Below are 24,701 nucleotides of genomic sequence, written 5' to 3'. Positions count from 1 at the left end.
GGTAGAAGTCATCACGACCGCCTTGAAAAATAAATCACAACTTAAGCTGGCAAACCTAGAAACACTTTTCCTGTGTATCTCTTTCACTCAATAAATTGTTGTTATCGTTACAACCGCTGTTCATAGCATCTGTGTTTGGATCATACCTGATGTTCTTTCGAATTACTAATTCCTTATCAGCTATAAGTCGCCATCCCACACCCGTACAATCGCTCCCACATCGTACTGACATTTTGAAAATAAAATCAAAAAGAAATAAGACGCAAAACACGTATTAAGAAATGTATGAATATTTATTAATACTTTCAATAATACAAAATATATATGTTATGTTGAAAAAGACAAATACAATGAAATAAAGTAAATTCTTATATCGCAAACCATTTTTTTAAGAATCTGCTTTTACTGAGTTTAATCTGTTTTATAAGTACAAAAACACGCGCGAACTATGATTCCACAATTATTGATGGACGCGGAAGTTTAAAAATATCCAAGGGAAACAGATTTGCGTTTGATTTTTTTACGTAAACTAATTTCAATGTAGAGCTCCCATGGTTGAATACTCTTTTATAATGTTGGTGTTTTTTTTTGTAGAATAAAATACAATTTCATAAGAAGCAATAACAGAGTCCGTCTATATAAAAATATATTAATTTTGAGGCTTTTGTAGAATAGGATGAGAATGTTCGGGAGACAAGTCCATTTTAACTTTTCTCAAAAACCATAACAAAAAAAGTAATTCAATTTTGAGATATAACAAAACACTTTTACGTAAGCGATAAAGGGATTTTTTAATATAACTAAAAATAGGATAGCAGACTGAAAATAAATATATAAATTTACAAATTACTCATCTCAAAGGATCCTAATAATAAAATAAAATAGTTCGCTTTAAAATATATAAAGACATATATGTTCGTTTCAAATTTAACGTTCCAAAAAATTATTAATGAGATCACGTGTTTTTTTTTCTAACAAGCAATGAACAATCTGTTTATCAAATTTTAATTATAATAAAAAATGAATAGAAATTCTGTGTAGCTTATAAAGAAATTGGTTATTACCCAATTTAATAAAAAAAGCATTCTTTTTTTAATTAAAAAAATAAAGATGTATTTAAAAACAATGAAATTGCATCTTTGTGAGGTTGTGTGAAAAAATGGAGTTGTCTTTCGTACATTATCGTCGAATTATACAAAAGCATTTTAATATTTACTGACAAGTTTTATAAAAACAAAACATTAAAAACGTGAATGAAGCAAAAAATATGGGTAAACGAATCAACCTAATACGAAAAATTGGTTCTCAAAATTTTCAAACATAATTTTTTTTAATTCGTTGAAAAAACAAACAAAATATACATTGAGATAAAAACAAATGTTAAAGAAATACGAAATACGAGATATGAAAATTGCAAAAGTTTTAATCATGTAATTCAGGATAAAACAGTTATTTCCCTTCATATGAAAAGTTGCCGCCTTAATTTAAACATATCTTGTACGTCTGTAAGTATAATTCTAAGATTAATCGCATGTTTTGAAAAACAGAAACTAAGGATCTATTTTTCAATGCATAGAACGTCAAGCTGTATACAGGACCTCTGCAGCCTCTCCTGGTGACCCCTACTATTTTTCAATGTCCATGTTGATTCCGACATGTCATTGGACGACTACAGTCACTCTGAAAAAAAAAAAAAGCAGAAGTGATTTAGATACGACGTACATTTAAGTTTATGTGTTTAACATTTTGGTTTGTTTCAGATCAATAATCTTAAAACAATATGCTAAAGTATTTCATATCAGTACGTACGTTATCACCTTTCACGTACATTGAACAAAATAAGATGGTCCGATCAGCAAAGATGTTCATTTAATGATTAATTGATTTTAATTAAATTCCGATTTTATCGATTTCAAAATGAATTCTAAAATCAAATCATATCGTACTGTTGACAAAAAAAAGCATAAGAATCACATAACAGCATTACAAAGAGCAAATGAATTACATTAAAAATTAGCATTTGTTAAAAATAACATTCGTTAATTATTTTTGCAGAAATTTAGCTGACAATTATTCTTACGGTAGTAAAAGAAATAACGTCATGTTCATACGAGGTATCTTTAATAAGTTTCCAGACTGTTTTCGTATGGCACTTTTATTGATAGTAAACACATTCGAAGTAATCCCCTCCGGCTGCAATGCACTTGTTGTACCGGAAGTCTTCTTTTTAGGGAATAACTAAAAGTCACAGTAAGCAAGCTTATGACGATAGGGAGTATGAAGAACTGAATTGATGTCCATCTTAATCAAATAGTCAGTGATCTTTTCTGAACATCCATGGGATAAACTTCGCGCAAATCTTCCACATCTTCAGTTCCTCGCGAATAATCGTGAGTACAGTTCCCACACTGACATCAAACTGTGCACATATTGTCTCTATAAACACACGACAATCTTTATCCATGAAATTCCTTATTTGGCCGATCAACTCTGGTGTTATGACTTCCTTAACCCTCCCACACCTCGCATCATCCCTAACAAAGACTTCCTGCATTCCTTAGATCTTCTATGCCACTAAAAAACTGATGCCCGATTCTTGCAAAGTAGTCCAAAATCAGTCTGAAACATTTCATACGGTTCTGTGGCATTTTCTCCAAGTTTAAAACAGAATTTAATTGTATATCGTTCTTCTAAAGTATCCTCACGTCCCGATTGCATTTTTGAAATTCACCAGCTGTGACAATCAGGCTTTAGTAAGGTGTATTCCAATTCCTGCTGTAGCTGCTCATTTGAACCTTGAATCATAAAAATTAGTAATCTCATAACATGTAAAGCAATAACATATTGAATTTTCAAGAGTCTACTACAATTTTAAATGCCTGTACAAAAAAGTCTAGAAACTTATTTAAGGCACCTCGGAACTAACAAATAAATAATTATAAATTCATATATAAAATATATGAATTCATAGCAATAAAAGATTCATTTCACCAAAATATATGTAAACAACTAACCCTGACAAGATTTCAATAATATAAAACTTATAAAGATGCAACCGTAATTATTTCTATTCTTATAAAACTGTTCTAACGATGCTTGAAGGAGAAATATTTCCCAACAACCTGTAAAACAACATCAGTTCTATTTAAAAATACCGAAGAACGGTTTTCCGTATATCAGGACAAAGAACTCAGTTTATTTAGGGAATGACTTAAAGTCACAGTATGCAAGGTTATGACTACATGAAGGATGAAGAACTGAATTGATGTCCATCTCAATCAAATAGTCAGTGATCTTTTCTGAATATCCTTGGGACAAACGCAAATCTTCCGCATCTTCAAAATACCGAAGATCAGTTTTCTGCATATCAGAAAAAAACCCTCAGTTTCATATAGTCATGAGTAAATTGCTTGAATCCGTGATAAATCCGAAAGTTGTCAATCACCTTAGCAAAAATCGCCATACTTAGTGACAAACAATATGGTTTTCGTTCTTCGAGATCAACAGCTGATGTGCTGACCGTAATACCACAGGTGATCAGTGAATCTACGTACGGTTGCTTCGTTTCTAGAGCAATAGACGGTTACATTTCCGACATGTTTCCCGGACCAGAAAGAACAACATGCCTCATTTCTAGATCTATTTCTGGCCACAGTTTCCGATGATTGTACGGGAATGCTAATCATCATAATGGTAGAAGTCGCCCTAAACTATCGACCCAAAACTGAACACCCACTGCTCAAAACAATGAGATATTACAAAAAAGCTAACTGAAAAGCCATCAGGGATTTCATCAGATTCCCCATGGGGGAATATCTTTCTCTTCCAACTGAAGAGTGCGCAAATGAGACTACTGAATGGTTCAAAACTGCAATTGAAGCACATGTTCCCGCAGGGAAATTCTATAGGAAGCCCCACTCTCCCCAATGGTTTACTTCTACTTGTGCAGCTACCATTGCTCAAAAGCAGCATGCGTACCACAGATTCAAGCGACATAAGTCCACTTCAAATAGACAGAAGTATATAGAAGCTAGAAGTAATTGTAAGATAGAAATAGCGACAGCTAAGACAGAATACACTGAAACCACCAGAAAACGCATCGAAGCACAGAAATTAGGAACCCGTGACTTTTGGAAAATCTACGACCGTGTAGTAAATAATGAGCATTCAAAGATTCCCCCACTATCAAACAATCGTGAGGTTGTTTGCACAGCAACCTAGAAGGCTAACTTACTTGCCAGTCGGTTCGCTCAAACTCCACATTGGACCCGGCACACTACTCGCTCCCTGACTTTCCTTTGTGGACAGACGCCACACTAGATGATTTGAAAATCGCCCCTTCTCAGGTACATGGTATCATAAATAACCTAGACACCTCTAAATCATGTTGACCTGATCTCATCCGGGCTGTGCTATTAAAAAAATGCTCTGCTGAGGTTGCTCCGGTTCTCTCGAAACTTCACAACAAATGCCTTAACAAATCTTGCTTTACTGACTGCTAATAATAATTCTGGCTAAAGAACTGACCCATTAAATTATCGCCCCATTAGGCTTCTCCCACTTTTTGCCAAAATATTTGAGTCCTTAATTAATCAAGCTCTAAACTCCTCGGTTGTAAAATACGCTTAAGTATTATATTTTAATTTTTGCAGATTGCGTATGTATTTTTACACAGTTAATTTTCTATCGATTCTCATATCTTATAAAGTTGTGATTTCAAAAATAAAAATTATACAGTAGAACCTCGGCATACAGCATTAATAATTAATAACAAAATATAGTACGGTATATAATACACATGTGTATAATCAAATAACATTATAAATAACACCGTAAGGCAATACGGTAACCAGGAACCGGAAAAAATCGTATTACACTTCGTAACCTGTAAAAATGTATTCTAGGGCTACTGTATCCCGGGGTTCTACTGTATATTCAAAGGGCTTGGGTCCATCAGCATGAATCGAAATCGAAACCAAAACTTATGAAGAAAAAATATGTATATATATGAGTTGAGTTCCTTCAAATATAATCAGAACCGAAACCAAAAACTTTTTGTTAAAATTCTTTATTACAAGAAATGGAAGGTCATAACAATCAAACGACAGTCACTCCAAAGAAAAAAGATGTAAATGTGACCAAATAACACACGCGGTCGTATTAATATATAGAATATCTTGTTATGCTTTTTATTTTTAAGTAACTTTTTTTCTTATTGTTTTTTTTTAAGTTAGTTATCGTTGGCCTTTCTACATTACACGGACGGCAGCCATTTTTAGGTGCGTTTCACTAAACTGTCGCCATTTCTCCATTCAAATTATTCATTAATTTAAAAATGAAATCTAATAATATATACTTCAACAAACGCCTCCAAAATTAAAACGGTAAATTGTTTAGAAAAAATCCAATTTTACATTAATTCTAAAAATATTTCGAGGAAAAACATAATCCAATGTTGGTTTAATTCCAAAAATGTTTTATTAAAATTATATTTTCTTACGCAGACTTTTCAATCAATGCTTTTACAATTATATATTTATACATGTTTATACACTAAATGCTTTGGTTTTCAAATAATTTTGTGTTCGGAAAAGAAAATAATGCTTATTTATTTGCCGTTTTATTTGACCCAAAAGAAATTGGAGTTATCGCCCCTAACACTAACAATAGACGCCGTCTATGTAACACTGAAATACCTTAGCTTTTTTTAAAGTAACATATTTTTGTTTCTATTGTTTTAAAGTCATTTTGTTATCGTTTTTATGTTAAATATTATGTTATTTTTTAAGTGTTTTTTAATGGTTTTTTTTTTATTTTGAAGTAACGTGCTATATTTTCTTTGTTTTATATACACCTTTTTATCCTTTCGTTAAGTAATTCTATCGTTTTTATTTTAAAGTAACTGCTCTGTCATGTAAACGTATTCTATGTAATACGTTCTTTTATATAAATAACTCAATAGTATCGTTTTTATGTTAAATAATATGTTATTGTTTTTATTTTAAAGTGATTTTTAATGTTTTTTTTATTTTAAAAATTTCATAAACAAAACGGGTCCCACAACATAACAAATTCAATTTTTTTTTTAATTAAAATTTAATTAAAGTATGTTTAGTGTTGTTACGGGGGGGGGGGGTCCGAAATAAATTTGAAACATAAAATAACACGATAGACTGAATTAATTTTTTTTAACTGTAGCCTGGTAGACCAACACACAACCTACCGTTAAAAACTTGTTTTCTAGTGTTTTCGGGTGTGCTGAAAACGAATATCATTTAAAGTTGAGACCAGCAACTAGTTTTCACGATATTGCAAACATACTTTTCCGCATATATCATGTCTCAATGTAAGTGGCGACCATTATTTTTTAGGCAGTGCGCAGAAACCGGGGGAGGGGACGACATAATGAAATTACTAGAAAATGCGGAGCTCATATTTTTTTTTTATTAATTATTATTATTATTATTATTATTATTATTATTATTATTATTACTACGACTACTGCTATTACTACTACTACTACTACTACTAAAATAATAATAATAATAATAATAATAATAAATAAATAAATATAACCGAAAAAAGGAAAGTAAATAAAATAAAACATCGATGTTTTTGTACGCGCAAGCGCACATATTTTGGGGACCTAAGGTGCAAGGATACTATGTAGGAAGTTGAGCAGCAATATGTTTGTTCACATTACACTTAAATTTCTGCATGTCAAGTACAGTTGGGGAAGCAGGAACCCGGTAGAATTTTTCTAAAATCTAGCGGTTCTGGGAAATAAACTATTAGAGTAACTGCCTTTCTTACATCTAGAGATCTTTACTGTGTAGGGTGGGATTTTGCTGCTTGTCGGGTTTTACCGGGGTAGTTATGTCGACGTGGTACAAGGGCTTGTAGTTCGTCGGAGCATCCACCATTAAAATACTTGTAAAACAGGCAGAGGAATACATTTCGTCGATGGGACAGAGGTTGAAGCTTAGATGACAGTTCAGGACCTACCAGGTTAACGCTTCTTTTTTTAACCTTGTCCACGAGTGAGGGACTAGTAGCAGATGAACTAGCTCAAATGTGACATCAATACTCCATACATGGGCGAATGGTGGCCTTGTAGAGGTACAGGATACTTTCAGGCGTAAGTTACTTTCTAGCATGGTAGAGAGAGCCCACCTTCTTCGGAGCAACCTTGCCAATGCTTTCAATGTATCTGTGCCAACTCATGTTTCCTGTAAAGGTTAGCCCGAGTTATAAGCGAAACTATATCTTATAAAAAAATTTTTGGTAAAATTATTTATTACAAGAAATGGAAGGTCATAACAATTAAACGACAGTCACTCGGAAGAAAAAAGATGTAAGCGTGAAACACAAAATAACACACGCTATCGTATTAATATATAGATTTTTCTAGTGTTAGTTTTTTGTATTGTTATCTGAATTTAGGATTAGTTGTAGCATTATAAACGGTCATATTTACATAAGTTTTCATACTGATATCTTAATGTGAAGGTCAACGTGGAACAATGTACTAATCAGAAATATTCTTGGACGCATAATATCATGTAAAAATATAATCTTTCGTCAGAAATCACAAAGAATATAATATGATCTACTGTTTATAGGGATGAGAGCAATTGTGTACCATAATTTTACGAGAGAACCAAGTCAGAATAGTATTAGGAAAAAATTACCTGAATTGTTTAAACGCAAATCTGGGTCGGAAATTTTATACCAACGCCATGTTCCAATAAATTTGTAGTGATTCTCAAAGTCGCAGGAAATCGATTTAGATGCAATTGAATGAAGAGAATACAAAAGGTTTTTAAAAATTCAGAGACATACAATAACTAGAAGAATACTCGTCCCAGGGCGGGTAAAACAATTTCCCAGAACAGAAGATTTTGCAGCATTTTATGCCCACTAACAATTATAAAAAAATAACATTAGTCTAAACCTTGTGTCTAGAAACCGTATTTCAATTTTAAGCAATGTCCATTACATTATTTTGATTTCATTTTAGAAAAACTTTAAACTTAAAAGCTGAAGTGTAAGGTGTCAGAAGTGTAAGGCGAAAGTCAGAAAAACTTGCTGTTATCTTATTAGGAATATGAAAACTTTGAATTTTCAAATGGGAAATTGTGCCAATATTATGCCCTCAATAACCTTTTAAATCGTCAAACAAAACCGAAAATGTTGGAACATTTATTAATGCATGTCTGATAATTTCTGGTAACAATGTAAGATCGGATATTTCTGAATTTTCACGAAAGGTTTCCAACCCCGTTGTAAACTTTTTGCATGAAACTAAATTAAAATTAATATAGCCTACATTGCAATTGTTTTCGCCTTTTCAAAATTTAGATCTGTTTCTAAAATGATCGGTTAATTATTTTATGAGTGAATCCTGAACCTACAAATATATAAACATACACACATACCTAAGCTTATATAGGTAGACATTATTAGGCACCGTTAAGTTGAATCGAGTCAATGAATTACAACAAAAGTGTAATTAAATTACTGCAACATAATTGGTAGTGTGCTTTGCTATAAATAAATAAATCAAAGCAAATTTCTAACATCGATTTCACTTGGAATCGATTTCCAAAAGCAGAGAGGAAGCTCAGTATTTACTTTTGAAATATTCAATACCGTTATTAACAAATGAATAACGTATGAATTTCAAAGTTTTATCATCTTGTAATTTAATTTTTCGAACAAAATAATAGTAGGACACGATCACGTTATAAATAGTTTTTTCTTGAGTGGAAAATTCAACTCATAATTAAGGAAATTAATCTTAAAATATTGTGCTTCTGTAACACATTTGGGGACCTACGATAGCGAACGAGTAGGTTAGCTAGCTAAATATGCGATACACAGGAAAGTTGGTTAATCTGTGTATACAATTTAAAACAAATGGATATTAAATATTTGAAAGAAAAGAAATGTCTAAACAATTGACAATAACAGAGCACAGCGGACCTCAAACGTCACCGTAAACTGCGATATAAAGGAGAAAAAGTTTAGAGCACAAAGGCTATAGCTGGTCATATAGGTAACGGCCGAATCATATTAGGCAGAAAATCGCAAAAGCAAACGACGGGGCGCTTCAATACTGTAACCAACAGATGTTTTTTATTCAGTTACAGAGATGTTCATTTGTAAAGAAAATCGACTCTTTTAAGTCTGGAGAGAAAAGAAGGCATTACGATTTTAAATGCAATACGAGCGAGAACTTGGTATTGCGACTTCGATCACCACGGTGTCAAAGAATTTGAAATAAAGATACATTTAAAATTGTAAAAACATCTGACGGTGATTGTCTGAATAGCCTCAATATTTACTGTTGAACAGTTTTTTTTTAATTATGGATACATTTTTGTAGACTGGAGTTAGCAGCCCGTTTGAAAGAACAATCTCATCCTTCTATATGTTTATTGTATGTGTTGAACGCCTACCTGCGCACAGACATCACAAACTGATACATTGATATTAGTATGTTATATATACGTTAATTACCTTAGCAATAACAACGTAGAATGTGCTTTATATATACATTTAAAGATGCGCATTAGTGTCTGCATCTACACTGTATGAAACATTTCTTTTACTGACCAGGCTCAACGTAGCTTAACTTCGGTGATTTAATGGGAACTGATGTGTCAACCTGGTTATTATCTTTTAAGCAACGTTGAACCTGGTCAGTGCCGAAATGGGTGACCATTGCGGAATTCCAGATGCTGTATGTGTTCTCCGTTTTGTCATCATTACTTCCAGTCGTCCTGGAGGTTTCATTGCCACTGGATACAAGCAGTGCAGACACTTGAGAGGTGTGGTTGGTGATTACGCAATCCTTGCCTCAAAATTACGTGCAGCTAATCTTACAGTGAGTATCCATTGTACTCTTGAGACTCAACGGAGGCATCTAATGTTTCTTTTATAAATGCCCAGCAACGTAGTTTTAAGTAAGTTATCCTGACCACACCTTCTACCCTAGTCTAACGTATAACACCTATAGCCTACCACCAAAATGCTATATAATAACTGTTAAGTGAAAAAAATTGTAGTTTTGTGAATTGTGCAACAATTAGGCAACGAACACTTCCATGATTATAAAAATTAGAATAACATTTTTTAAAGATTGTATACTTACGACATGATGCTTCATCGCTCTTATCAGGACAATCTGGAATTCGATCACAGAACTTTGAATGTGATATACATTTCGACTGATCTTGGCATGCTCTAGAAGAACTGAATTGATGTCCATCTTAATCAAATAGTCAGTGATCTTTTCTGAACATCCATGGGATAAACTTCGCGCAAATCTTCCACATCTTCAGTTCCTCGCGAATAATCGTGAGTACAGTTCCCACACTGACATCAAACTGTGCACATATTGTCTCTATAAACACACGACAATCTTTATCCATGAAATTCCTTATTTGGCCGATCAACTCTGGTGTTATGACTTCCTTAACCCTCCCACACCTCGCATCATCCCTAACAAAGACTTCCTGCATTCCTTAGATCTTCTATGCCACTAAAAAACTGATGCCCGATTCTTGCAAAGTAGTCCAAAATCAGTCTGAAACATTTCATACGGTTCTGTGGCATTTTCTCCAAGTTTAAAACGGAATTTAATTGTATATCGTTCTTCTAAAGTATCCTCACGTCCCGATTGTATTTTTGAAATTCACCAGCTGTGACAATCAGGCTTTAGTAAGGTGTATTCCAATTCCTGCTGTAGCTGCTCATTTGAACCCTGAATCATCAAAATTAGTAATCTCATAACATGTAAAGCAATAACATATTGAATTTTCAAGAGTCTACTACAATTTTAAATGCTTGTACAAAAAAGTCTAGAAACTTATTTAAGGCACCTCGTAACTAACAAATAAATAAGTATAAATTCATATATAAAATATATGAATTCATATATAAAATATATGAATTCATATATAAAATATATGAATTCATATATAAAATATATGAATTCATAGCAATAAAAGATTCATTTCACCAAAATATATGTAAACAACTAACCCTGACAAGATTTCAATAATATAAAACTTATAAAGATGCAACAGTAATTATTTCTATTCTTATAAAACTGTTCTAACGATGCTTGAAGGAGAAATATTTCCCAACAACCTGTAAAACAACATCAGTTAATTTAAAAATACCGAAGAACGGTTTTCCGTATATCAGGACAAAGAACTCAGTTTATTTAGGGAATGACTTAAAGTCACAGTATGCAAGGTTATGACTACATGAAGGATGAAGAACTGAATTGATGTCCATCTCAATCAAATAGTCAGTGATCTTTTCTGAACATCCTTGGGACAAACGCAAATCTTCCGCATCTTCAAAATACCGAAGATCAGTTTTCTGCATATCAGAAAAAACCCTCAGTTTCATATAGTCATGAGTAATTCCAGGTGCTGTATGTGTTCTCCGTTTTGTCATCATTACTTCCAGTCGTCCTGGAGGTTTCATTGCCACTGGATACAAGCAGTGCAGACTCTGGAGAGGTGTGGTTGGTGATTACGCAATCCTTGCTTCAAAATTACACGTGCAGCTAATCTTATAGTGAGTATCCATTGTACTCTTGAGACTCAACGGAGGTATCGAATGTTTTTTTTTATAAATGCCCAGAAACGTAGTTTTAAGTAAGTTATCCTGACCACACCTTCAACCCTAGTCTAACGTATAACACCTATAGCCTACCACCAAAATGCTATATAATAACTGTTAAGTGAAAAAAATATATAGTTTTGTGAATCCTGCAACATTAAACAATGAACAGAGCAATTAAATACTTCCATGATTACAAAAAAATAGAGTAAAATTTTTTTAAGATTGTATACTTACGACATGATGCTTCATCGCTCTTATCAGGACAATCTGGAATATCATCACAGAAACTTGAATGTGATATACATTTCGACTGATCCAGGCATGCTCTAGTTTCATATGGACAAACTGAAAAGAAACACGTGTTTGATAACAATGAATTTTGTAAAATATTGAATGGACTTTCTATGAATAATATCACTTAAGATTCCAGTGTAGTATCTGTTCTGATTATAAACTTGAGTTAATTTGTTCTTAGTACACGTGGGAGAAACTTTAGAATATGCAATTTTGCCTTGGAGCATTATTTTGCATTATTTTAAGAACTTTTATGTTTTGAAAATATTGTTTTTTTTTAAGCAAAATGAAAGTATTTTTAGTCTTGAATTATTTTTTATATTAACAATTTTATTTTCATTTCTTTGTAAAAGATTTCTTTCTTAAAACATTTTTTAAAACACTTATCGTGTTATATACATATGTTATTAAACACTTATCCTGTTATATATATATATATATATATATATATATATATATATATATATATATATAGATGAGTGTGTGTTTATACGATCGCTGTGTGGACTAAAACATATGAGCCAAATGGGTTAATTGTTAGAATGGATGTAAAAACGCTATTATACTTATAATAAGGTATATCTATTGAACATCAATTAAGATAAACTATATTTTTTAATATATATATACATTGACTAAACGTCTATCAATTCATTTCTGGATTAAAAGTAAAATTGAAGGAGAGAAAAAAGGAATGCATAGGGTAGGAGGTGATAAAGTAAAAAAGGAATGCATAGGGTAGGAGGGGATAAAATAAAATTAAATCGGAATAAACATAATCTATAATATTATGTCGAAATAACATTAATAATCCTGAATTAACTTGAAGCATAATGTGAATTAGATTTCACTTAAATATACATTTATCTAATTAAAACTAAAATAACATTGTTACGAGATCAGGACACTCTGAAACCTAATTATTAGAGAATTAGGATCTATTCAATGTAAAACTAAAATTATACTTAACTAAGTAATTCGAAAAATGTTTATTAATACTAGATTGTCGAATATTGAACTAGTAAAAGTATGTGAACTTTAAAATATTACTTTAATTTAATAATAATAATAATAATGATAAAACATAAAAATAAATAAATAAATTAAGCGGAAATGTTAGAACTAATTAATTTATAATTAGATATTAAAACAAAAAGGAATTACAACTTAATGATTTATGTATCGATTGAAATAGTTTTAATATTAACATTTTATATTAAACGTATTAGTTAATTTATAATATACACTGAATTAATCATTGAATAATATTAAGTGAAATATATTAGAACTCTATAAGCATTTCTGATTAGTGGAATATGGAAGGGACGGGTTATGTATGAATAAAGAATGAATGTTAAAGATAAGTAAGTTAATATATCGATGGATTTGTTTTAAGGGTAGTAACTCTATCATACTCTAAATTGAATTAATTTTAACTTGTTACTCTTAAGGTAAACAATTAAGGTAAGGAGTATTTAGCGAAATTATAACTCTTAACAAAATGTAATTATTTGAATTAACTAATACTAAGAATTATAATTGAAGTAGTAATAAACTTGATTACAACAGTTTACTTAATTATGTATGGTTTCAAATTCAAATTAATAAATAATTTAATATAACCGTAAATTGTAAAAGTTTTTTATTTTTATTTTTAAGTTTCGTATATACAAACATGTGTAATAGATTATAATTATTGATGTTTTTTTCATAAATATTTATATATTAATTAGAATTAATAAGTTTACTACTTATTAAATAGAACATTTTGGCAGAATATTACTAAATAAATAGAATTTATTAGTACGAATAGATGAGTTTAGTGACTTTATATCTAAAATTCAAAATGGCGCAATGAAAACATATAATAAGGTATTTACAGCTTCTCTTCCAATTTTCGGATTTTAATCATGTCAAAACGCACTTTATTTCCTTTTGACGTATGTATTGTTGCTATTTTTCGCATGAGTTAAGGGCAAAATAGATTTACTGATTGATATAATGAAGTGATTGATTTTGCGCTACGAAACAAATACTGTCAAGAATTGTAAATATCAACTGAATTAAAGGAATAAATTATAAGATGGTCAACATCATGAACTTTGCAATATAGACATTTGTCATCCATTCAATATATATATATATATATATATATATATATATATATATATATATATAAAGCTGATATATATATATATATATATATATATATATATATATATATATATATATATTCAAGCAAATATTATTAAATGCAACGGAGAAACTTTGCTTTATGATTCTTTTTTTTAATTTTTCGATTTTCCGTATAATCTTTTTTATATCAAAATCAAAAATATTAATAAAAGTTCCACAGTTGTTGCTGTCATGAGCGCTTTCGATTCGTCCACGAATCATCTTCAGGTGTTGAAGTAAAAGTGTGAAGGAGCGAAAATGAAAATTAAGTGAAAACTAAAATATACAGTAAACGGCGATAAGTTAAAATATATAAATTCGATGAAAAGTCGATTACAAATATAGGTTGATTAAAAATTCGAGTGTTAAAATCAACAAGTTCGTGGACTCTGTTAACAACTACGAACTACGCAAGACGTTTAAGAACGTTACTGCTTTTCTCGAATGCAATATCATTTATAGTGGATTCAAGGGTTCTAATATATGACGCTTCAAGAATTTCAAATTTTTTAATATTATTTTCATGTTGTATAATTTTTATGTTGTCATCGAGTACTTATCTCAGATTGCATCTAAATAACACTAGTGCTATATATAAACATTTAATAAAAGAACATAATTTTCCCCCTCCAATCCTAGAAAGGTCCTCGTTGGCCAACCTTCCACGACTTTGCATGCAGTCATAAAATCCTACAGTTTACCGAATAGCAGCAATCATTGAGTAGGACTTCATGCAGATCCGGCAACCGTAAAGGCACGATATTTATCACATGCAGAAATTGGACTTACTTAACAACAGAAACGACAAATCATCATATTCGGTTTTACATCCATTTGAAAGATTAGGATATGTTGGGTGCGAAAGTAAGTAATATTAAAAAACAACTTACCAAGAGCAGGACAGGTACCATTGCGAATGCTTACTTTTTCAATCTGTATGTGACAAATAACATGAAAAATGTGATTAGATTCAGCCATAAACCTGAGAGCGATGACAGCGTTTTTCACATAAAATTGTGCTCTTCCCACTGAACTTGACGCGAGCCTAAATTTTAGTTTCTTATCGGGATCAGTAGTTACAGCTAACATGCAACGCCTTCCACCGCTTATTTTGTAATCTATTTGTACGCAACTGTCTGTAAGATTTTTGTATGGCGATATTAAATCAGATTTTCCACGGAAAGTCTTGAATGACATGACATAACCTGAAATAAAGAAAACATATTTAAAACAAGGAAAATCTTTTTTCATATCAATAAAGAACTGATGAATGATAAAATATATAAGAGCCACGTACGTCCAATGATGGCGTACTGTTGCCACATCTGGACAGGGGCTGCTAGAAGCAGCTTATCCTGCCTTAACAAAGTTCAAAATAGACTTTGCGGCTTAGTGGGAGATGCCCCTTTCTCTTCTTGTATGGTTATACGTGCAGGCGCTTGGATATTTAATTCTGTAACTCCTTCTCTCGTTTGTCAGGATTTTCTCATGTTCAGTACACAAAGTTTTAATTACATAAACGTGATTAAAACAAGACATTGTTCGCCCACGTCACAAAGGTAAAACAAAAAAATATATGTATTTTATATTCAAATATATCAATGTTTCATAACGGAAATAAATTAAATCGAAAAATGTGATCTTTACCTGACGTGGCCTTCATTATACTCCAACGAAAGCCATATTCACCTCTGACCTCGTAGCCACATATTATTGGGTCAGAGAAGTCACATTCAATACTTCTTTCTGAAATTCAAAGAGAAATATGTCACTTAGATAATTAAAACAGTTCAGCCGTTTCTATGTTTCCCAATAATACCAAAACACGAAAGTTTTATTGAAATTTTACATGTAATTATCCTTTTTAGAAGGACTTAGTTTATTGCTAATCGCCTGAGGCGCCATTACTGGGAAATGCCGAACCCAAGCACATTTTGTTGCTCAGCGTGCCCCTCACCGCCGGCGCTGAATTCTGGATCCCACACTTAAACCGTGGTGGGACAGTTCTTACAGTGGGAGAAAACTAAATACCTCTTAACGTCATGTTCGGTTTCTTCCAGTGTAATGAAATAGCCATTGTTATGAAATAGCAAACATTCAAAGAATATGTTTTAATATCTAAAAAAAGAATATGGAAAAGTAAAACAATTAGAGTTTCAGTCGTAATGGAATTTAATAACATACATAAAAAACAAATTGGAATGTAATTTGAAATAAAAAAATATATTTGGTAGGCACGGGCAATTTAATGGCTGCTTCGGTAGGGGGCATGTTTTTAACGCCGGTTAATCATAATATTTTTTTTAAATTTTCGACTACTTTTTTATTGTATTTGAAAGATTATAGTTTAGTTAAATTCTCCAAGAAAAAAATGTTTGAAATAAAAAAATACATGGAATAATTTTATCTCAAATCTGAAAAAAAAAACCTACATTTCACGTAAAAATTCATTATGACAAAAAATCGCGTTTACATTTCTCTGGCAAGAAACATGTTTCCCGGAATTATTTCCAAGTTAAGTATTAAGTTAAAGTCTTTAGCTAATGAATTAATACAATAAATGTACTTAACTTTTGCTAAAAAAGTAATAATTGTCCAAAAATGTATCACTGGTAGGAACGAGACTTGTTTATCGTATCAAAAAAAAAAAAAAGAAAAAAGAAAAAAATCTCTGGCGGCAAAATTCAAATATGTATGGAAGGAAAAATTAGACATAATTTATGTATTTATTTAACATTATTCCGGCATACTGAGCGACTTTTGTTTTTGAGTCGCAGGCCCTATTCCTTCATTTAAAAATGCATAAAAGTTAATTAAATTCATTAATTATACTACTGATAATTTATTCTTTGAAAAGAAAAATGTTAGCACCATTATTTATTAATATTAATACAGAATTACAATTGGTTAAGAAAACAATTTATAATCATTGAAAAAATTACACACTAAAAAAATAGACTTGCGTTAAAATTTATCATAATGTTTACGTGAAATTTAAAGTTTATAAACACAAACAGGCGGGTAGTTGAAAATAGGAGGAGGGTGGGAAAAACAGACTGGTTTTCTTTTCAACTCAGCGCATCCGTACTTACCAACATGGAACGTTCGTATAATTTTTGCCATTTTTTAATTAAATTATTTTTCTATGTTCCTGTTTTTACATTTAATTTTTTTTACTTTATTTTCCAAGATTATATGAACATTATTTTACGTTGATAATTATACGTTCTTGCGTGCAATGGAAATATTAGAATCTTACATGTAAAGATTACGTTAAAAATGTAAGCGTAAAAAGAAGTAGAAATAATTTTTGCAATTATAATATTTTTGTGTGAAAATATTAAATAAACAATGCTTAATTCAATGATAATATTGGTAGTGCGGGAAATTAATTTTTCTTTGAGTTATATCGAATTCTTTAATACGGACTTCAGGAGCTTTTTTCATAATGTTCCTGTAAAAATTATTTTATTTTTATTTTATTGTTACAAAGTACGATGCTTTATTTACATAAAAAAGCAAAAATAAATTCTTGCATTTTTTATTTACTACTGAAAACCATAACTTTAGTAAAAGTATTTTGCGTTTAAAAAAATAATACCTTTTCACTAAGATTTAAATAACAATAATTAGTTCATTATATTCCGTTATCATGATTTAATACATACTGAAAATTTCATTAAAATGTGTTAATTTTCTGATTTTTGGTGAATTTTTAAGTAAAGGGAGGGGTCAAAATGTTTATTCATTTCGAGCACCGGCATTCATTTTGCTCGTACCTAATATTTGGTTTTACTAAAAGTAATGGCGACTTGGTTTGACGTCAGAGAAAAGAGAGAAAGAGTTTTACATACAAACGTTGGCAGGGAGAAAGAAAGAGTTGGAAGCCGTTCATGAGAGGGGTTTGGCAATGCTAGCTGAAATAATATTTTGGTCTTTATAAGTCTGCACTCATTTTTATAGTGTTACATTTGACGTGTTATATATTCCTCAACAGTAATATGCTTTTACATTTTAGTATCCCGATGATCTGTTAAGTTTAGTAAATCAATCAATTTTGTCATATAAATGTTTTAAGTTAATACAATTCCGGGTTAAAACTTCAGATTAAAATATCATATAAGGTGCAGATATGAAGAAGCGTTTATACTCCTCGTTCTAGATAGCTAAATTCAACTCATAATTAAGAAAAAGAATTTGGAAATGTTACGTTTCTGTAACAGATTTTGGGCGCTACGATATCGAACAAGTAAGTTAGCTAGATAAATATGCCTGAATATTTACTGTTGAACTGTTTTTTTTTTAAATTATGGATACATTTTTGTAGACTGGAGTTAGCAGCCCGTTTGAAAGAACAGTCTCATCCTCATATATGTTTATTGTATGTGTCGAACGCCTACCTGCGCACAGACATCACAAACTGATACATTGATATTAGTATGTTATATATACGTTAATTACCTTAGCAATGACAACGTAGAATGTGCTTTATATATACATTTAAAGATGCGCATTAGTGTCTGCATATATCCTGTAACATTCTCAACGTAGCTTAACTTTAGTGATTTAAAGGCAACTGTTGTGTCAACCTGGTTATTATCTTTTAAGCAAAGTTGAGCCTGGTCAGTACTGAAATGGGTGACCATTGCGGAATTCCAGGTGCTGTATGTGTTCTCCGTTTATCTCATCATTACTTCCAGTCGTCATGGAGGTTTCCTTGCCACTGGACACAAGCAGTGCAGATTCTAGAGAGGTATGGTTAGAGATTGCGCAATCCGCGCCTCACAACTACACGTGCAGCTAATCTTACAGTAGGTATCCATTGTACTCTTGAGACTCAACGGAGGTATCGAATGTTTCTTTTATAAATGCACAGCAACGTAGTTTTAAGTAAGTTATCCTGACCACACCTTCTACCCTAGTCTAACGTATAACACCTATAGCCTACCGCCAAAATGCTATATAATAACTGTTAAGTGAATTTTTTTTTATAGTTTTGTGAATTGTGCAACAATAAACAATGAACAGAGCAATTAAATACTCCCATGATTACAAGAAAATAGAGTAAATTTTTTTTTAAGATTGTATACTTACGACATGATGCTTCATCACTCTTATCAGGACAATCTGGAATATCATCACAGAAACTTGAATGTGATATACATTTCGACTGATCCAGGCATGCTCTAGTTTCATGTGGACAAACTGAAAAGAAACACGTGTTTGATAACAATGCATTTTGTAAAATATTGAATTAACTTTCTATGAATAATATCATTTAAGATTCCAGTGTAGTATCTGTTCTGATTCTAAACTTGAAGTAATTTGTCCTTAGTACACGTAGGAGAAACTTTAGAATATGCAATTTTGTCTTGGAGCATTACTTTGCATTATTTTAAGAACTTTTATGTTTTAAAAATATTGTGTCTTTTAAGCAAAATGAAAGTATTTTTAGTCTTTAATTATTTTGTATATTAAAATTTTTTATTTTATGTCTAAGAACATTTCTTTTTTTAAAACATTTCTTTCTTAAAACATTTCTTTTTTAAAACATTTCTTTCTTAAAACATTTTTTCTGAAACATTTCTTTCTATAAACATTTCTTTCTTAAAACATTTCTTTCTCAAAACATTTCTTTCTGAAACATTTCGTTTTTAAAACATTTCTTTCTTAAAACATTTCTTTCTGAGACATTTCTTTTTTTTAAAACATTTCTTTCTTAAAACATTTCTTTCTGAAACACTTCTCCTCCAAACAGTTCTTTTTAAATAATAGTTTCTAAAATTATTTCTCTCTGAATAATTTCTTTCTACATATCTTTTCTAACACATTTCTTTATAAATACATTTCTGTATCGAACAGCTTTTCCTGAAACCAATTGTGTCTAAATAGCTATCATGATAACGAATCTCACATAATGTAGTATTTAATTGTAAAATGATAAAAAAGAACATACAACTATATTCTCTAATTAGATGTGGATGAAAAATTAAATATTAAATTAGAATAGGGAATAGTAGTGAATCGTGATATTATAACTTCTAGATTGATCGTAATGTTTAGACATGCTAAACTTTTGTGACAATTAGTTTATAGATAGGAAGGGTTAATTTATAATAATCATAATATTACAAATGTGTTTATAACAATAAGATTCCAAATATTGATCTAATAATAGACTTAATATGTTGAAACAAATGGTTATTATACGATTGATGTGTGGACTCAAATATATGAGTCAAATGTGTAAATTGTGAGAAGGGATGTAAAAACACTATTATAGTAATAATAAGGTATATCTATTGAACACCATTTAAGATAAACTATATATATATATATATATATATATATTTATTTATTTATATATATACACCTATATTTATATATATACACAAATATATATATATTTGTATATATATATATATATATATATATATATTTAAAGGAGATTAGAACAATAGTCTAAAGAGCAGAGTGTATTTTAATGTAATAGTAAAATTACTAATTTAATTAAAATACAGGGAAAGAAAAAGTGCACGTTGTAGTTTAGATATATAATAAGCTCGATAGGTAAATATCCTAGAGCTAATTTAATATAATATATATATGTGTTTGTCTATGAATCTTATTAGAAATATATTATTATAATATTATATTTAAACCAAATTCAGATTTATAATTTTATTCTATTTTATTTATATCTTTAATTTCTTATCAAGTAAATACATACCTTTATTTTATTTTTTTTTCAGATACTTCTGCCTTACTTTTAATGCTAGGTTTATTTATGGTGTCTTTTACATATATTAAAAACCCTTCCCAATACTTTGCTGATGATATATATATATATATATATATATATATATATATATATATATATATATATATATATATATATATATATACACATTAACTACACGTCTATGAATTAATTTCGGGATTAAAAGTTAAATTAAAAGAGAGAATGAAAAGGAACGCATAGGGTAGGGTTAGGGTTAGGAATGCATACGGCAGGAGGGACTAAAGTTAATCAAAAGTAAACATAATCTATAATATTATTTCTAAATAACATCAATAATTCTGAAATAATTTAAATTAAAATAGAATTAGATTTCACTTAACTATACATTTTTCTAATTAAAACTAAAAGAACATATTATTATGATTAGGAAACTATGAAACCTAATTATTAGGGAATTAGCGTCTATTGAATGTTAAAATAACATTATACTTAACTAAGTGACTAGTTCGAAAAATGTTTATTAATACTAGATTGTCGAATATTGAATTAGTAAAAGTATTTGAAATGTGAAATTTAAAATATTACTTTCAAACAAATAATAATAATAATAATAATAATAATAAAAATAATAATAATAATATATATATATATATATATATATATATATATTCATATATTATATATATATTCAAGCAAATATTATTAAATGCAACGGAGACACTTTGCTTTATGAATCTTTTTTTTATTTTTCGATTTTCCGTATAATCTTTTCTTATATCAAAATCAAAAATATCAATAAAAGTTCCATAGTTGTTGCAGTCACGAGCGCTTTCGATTCGTCCACGAATCATCTTCAGGTGTTGAAGTAAAAGTGCGAAGGAGCGAAAATGATGAGTTAAAATATATAGAGTCGATCAAAAGTCGATTACAAATATAGGTCGATTAAAAATTCGAGTGTTAAAATCAACAAGTTCGTGGACTCTGTTAACAAAATCTGTCCACTACGAACTACGCAAGACGTTTAAGAACGTTACTGCTTTTCTCGAATGCAATATCATTTATAGTGGATTGAAGTGTTCTAATATATGACGCTTCAAGAATTTTTAATTTTTTAATATTATTTTCATGTTGTATAATTTTTATGTTGTCATCGAGGACTTATCTAAGATTGCATCTAAATAAAACTAGTGCTATATATAAACATTTAATAAAAGAACATAACTGTCCCCCTCCGATCCTAGAAAGGTCCTCGTTGGCCAACCTTCCACGACTTTGCATGCAGTCATAAAACCCTACAGTTTACCGAATAGCAGCAATCATTGAGTAGGACTTCATGCAGATCCGTCAACCGTAAAGGCACGATCTTTATTATATGCAGAAATTGACTTAACATAAACGACAAATCATCATATTCGTTTTTACATTCATTTGAAAGATTAGGATATGTTGGGTGCGAAAGTAAGTAATATTTAAAAACAACTTACCAAGTGCAGGACAGGTACCACTGCGAATGCTTACTTTTTCAATCCGTATGTGACAAGTAACATGATAAAAGTGATTAGATTCAGCCATAAACCTGACAGAGATGACAGCGTTTTTCACATAAAATTGTGCTCTTCCCACTGAACTTGACGTGAGCCTAAATTTTAGTTTCCTTTCGGGATGAGTAGTTATATCTAACATGCAACGCCTTCCACCGCGTATTTTGTAATCTGTTTGTACGCAACTGTCTGTAAGATTTTTGTATGGCGATATTAAATAAGACTTTCCAAATATAGTCTTGAATGACATGACATAACCTGAAATTTGAAATAAAAACATATTTAAAACAAGGAAAATCTTTTATCATATCTGTTGTTAAATAGACTGGTAACCAACAAAACAAAATAATTCGAATACAACAAGCAAAAGTTCAGCTAGAATTCGTCACTGTCAACTTTCTCTCTCAAATTCCAGCACGTGTTTCCCCCAACGCCTCTACCAACAGGCATTTTATTAGAAAACCCATCCCATTCCATTTGCAAACCTGTGCAGTGGAAGATGAGATCTCGTGAGATTCCACGAGACTACACCTTATAAATCAATGGCTGGCATCTTTAATTTCTCTTTCTCTGAGATCCCATCCAAAGGTAAGTTGTATGACCGCACGATACACACACGCGAGCGCTTTATTCTTTGATTATTTTATTACATTCAACTCTACAATATCAATAAACAATCGATGAATAATAAACTAATAAAAGCAAATAATAATTTGGACATCACGTGTTAGACATTAGAGGGCCAAATCCATAGGTATATAAATTGATTAGTTGCAAAATAACAGAAAATTAACGTTTAGGTTAGATTTACTAGACCATGCCAACTGTCAAAACAAATATGACGTTACATGGTTCAAAGAGAAGGTGAGTGAGAGATGCATCCAGTTCATTGGAAGCATTACATAGATAAACATGTTAATTCAAAAAGCACCAAAATATGATTAAACAGTGATTATGGACGATTTTTTCCTCCACTCCACAAATGGCGATATCAGTCTTTTTCACATAAAATTTTTTTTTTTTGCACCGATGTTTGCTTAAGATTCTTGAGATTAAAGTTTTTCCTTATCGTGATCAGTATATGCATCCAATATGCAATACCGTCCAGCTTCACTTATTCTGAAATCTATTTATACGCAACTGTCTGTGAGATGTTTGTATGGCGATATTTAATCTCTTTTTGTTTTCCTCTACTCCAGTACTCAGTAATTTGGAACGAAGACCAAGTTGAATAAATCACTTTTGTTTACCAACAGTTTTGTCTTGACTAAGACATTTTCGAAATATAAATGAATTTATTTGCAGCCGTAGTTTCCTCAGTCTGGAAAGATAATAAAAAGTGTAAGGTATAAGAACAAGTGTTATATACTGGGTGATATGGTTATTATTATTAGTATTAGACGATACCACTTGTGCGCGTATGTTACGTGAGTTCTTATTAGTAAAGATATGAGTCTTAGTGAGAGTTCTTGTCTTATTACATATGATGTTGTATCTTAGAGAGAGAGATGTGTATGTAATGACATTTTATAACACAGACATATAATAACAATACAATTTACCTTTTTGTAGAAATCACAAACACAAAGATGAGCTTTATCACAAACACATGATGAATTTATTTCCTTACGACCGGTCGGGATTTCCTCATTAAGAACTCAAAGTTTCACATTTTAGTTTCTGAAGTGACGTCTCGCTTCAGACGTCCGCCTGTCTCTGAGTTTTCTCACTGACCGTCTCCCCTGACTGTCTCCCTGACTGTCTCTCTGACTGTCTCCTGACTCTCTCCACGACCAACTAACTCCCACCTCCTATATTGAGAAATCCATGCATCCCGGCCACGTGAGCAAAATTCACGTGTTTCAACATGCGCGACTTTGCACGTTTCCGACATTGATTTCCCAATAACCTATTTTTCTTGTGTTGTTTCCACAAAGGAATTTAACCTACATATCTAATTTATTTAACCATATTTTATTATCCACATTCTTTTAACAATTGAATAGTTTATTTATTATTTATTTCATCCGAATTAACAATTTACTGGACATTCCATTTAAACCTATTGTTCTTTAAAACTTATGTCCAGGGTTCGATTTCTGCTTTCTCTTATTTTCATTTCAACTAATCTCTCTATTTTTATAATTACATGAACAGGGGACAGCCCTTATCATGTAACATCCCTCCCTTCCATATTTCACAAAAAAAATGTATGCATTTTTAACTTTAGTACATTTTTTTATTTTTACATCTACACAACCACACGGCTAGAAAGATCAGGCTAAAAAACACAAAAAAAAAAATCT

General features: G+C 30.7%; 1 protein-coding gene across 20 annotated transcripts in view; it reads right to left on the bottom strand.

Annotated features, from left to right (window-relative positions):
* Positions 1-1,405: 1,405 nt before the first annotated feature.
* LOC145293993 (uncharacterized) overlaps positions 1,406-24,701 on the bottom strand; it is a 151,425-nt gene continuing 128,129 nt past the window's right edge. For 17 of the 20 annotated variants that reach the window (XM_080140886.1, XM_080140889.1, XM_080140902.1 and 14 more), the window contains 4 exons: positions 15,760-15,858; positions 15,003-15,317; positions 11,878-11,988; positions 1,406-1,680 (listed from right to left, as the gene is read on the bottom strand). In XM_080140886.1, the coding sequence (XP_079997012.1) occupies positions 1,676-1,680; positions 11,878-11,988; positions 15,003-15,317; positions 15,760-15,858 (530 nt within the window). In that variant the 3' untranslated portion in view covers positions 1,406-1,675. Of the gene's footprint in view, positions 1,681-11,877; positions 11,989-15,002; positions 15,318-15,759; positions 15,859-24,701 lie in introns of those variants that run through there. The other 3 variants (XM_080140894.1, XM_080140906.1, XM_080140907.1) reach the window with 3 other exon arrangements.

Source organism: Euprymna scolopes, chromosome 15 (assembly GCF_053919585.1).
Source record: "Euprymna scolopes isolate OS-2025 chromosome 15, ASM5391958v1, whole genome shotgun sequence".
NCBI classification, from domain to species: Eukaryota; Metazoa; Mollusca; class Cephalopoda; order Sepiida; family Sepiolidae; genus Euprymna; species Euprymna scolopes.
This window is presented reverse-complemented; position numbering and strand designations above follow the sequence as displayed.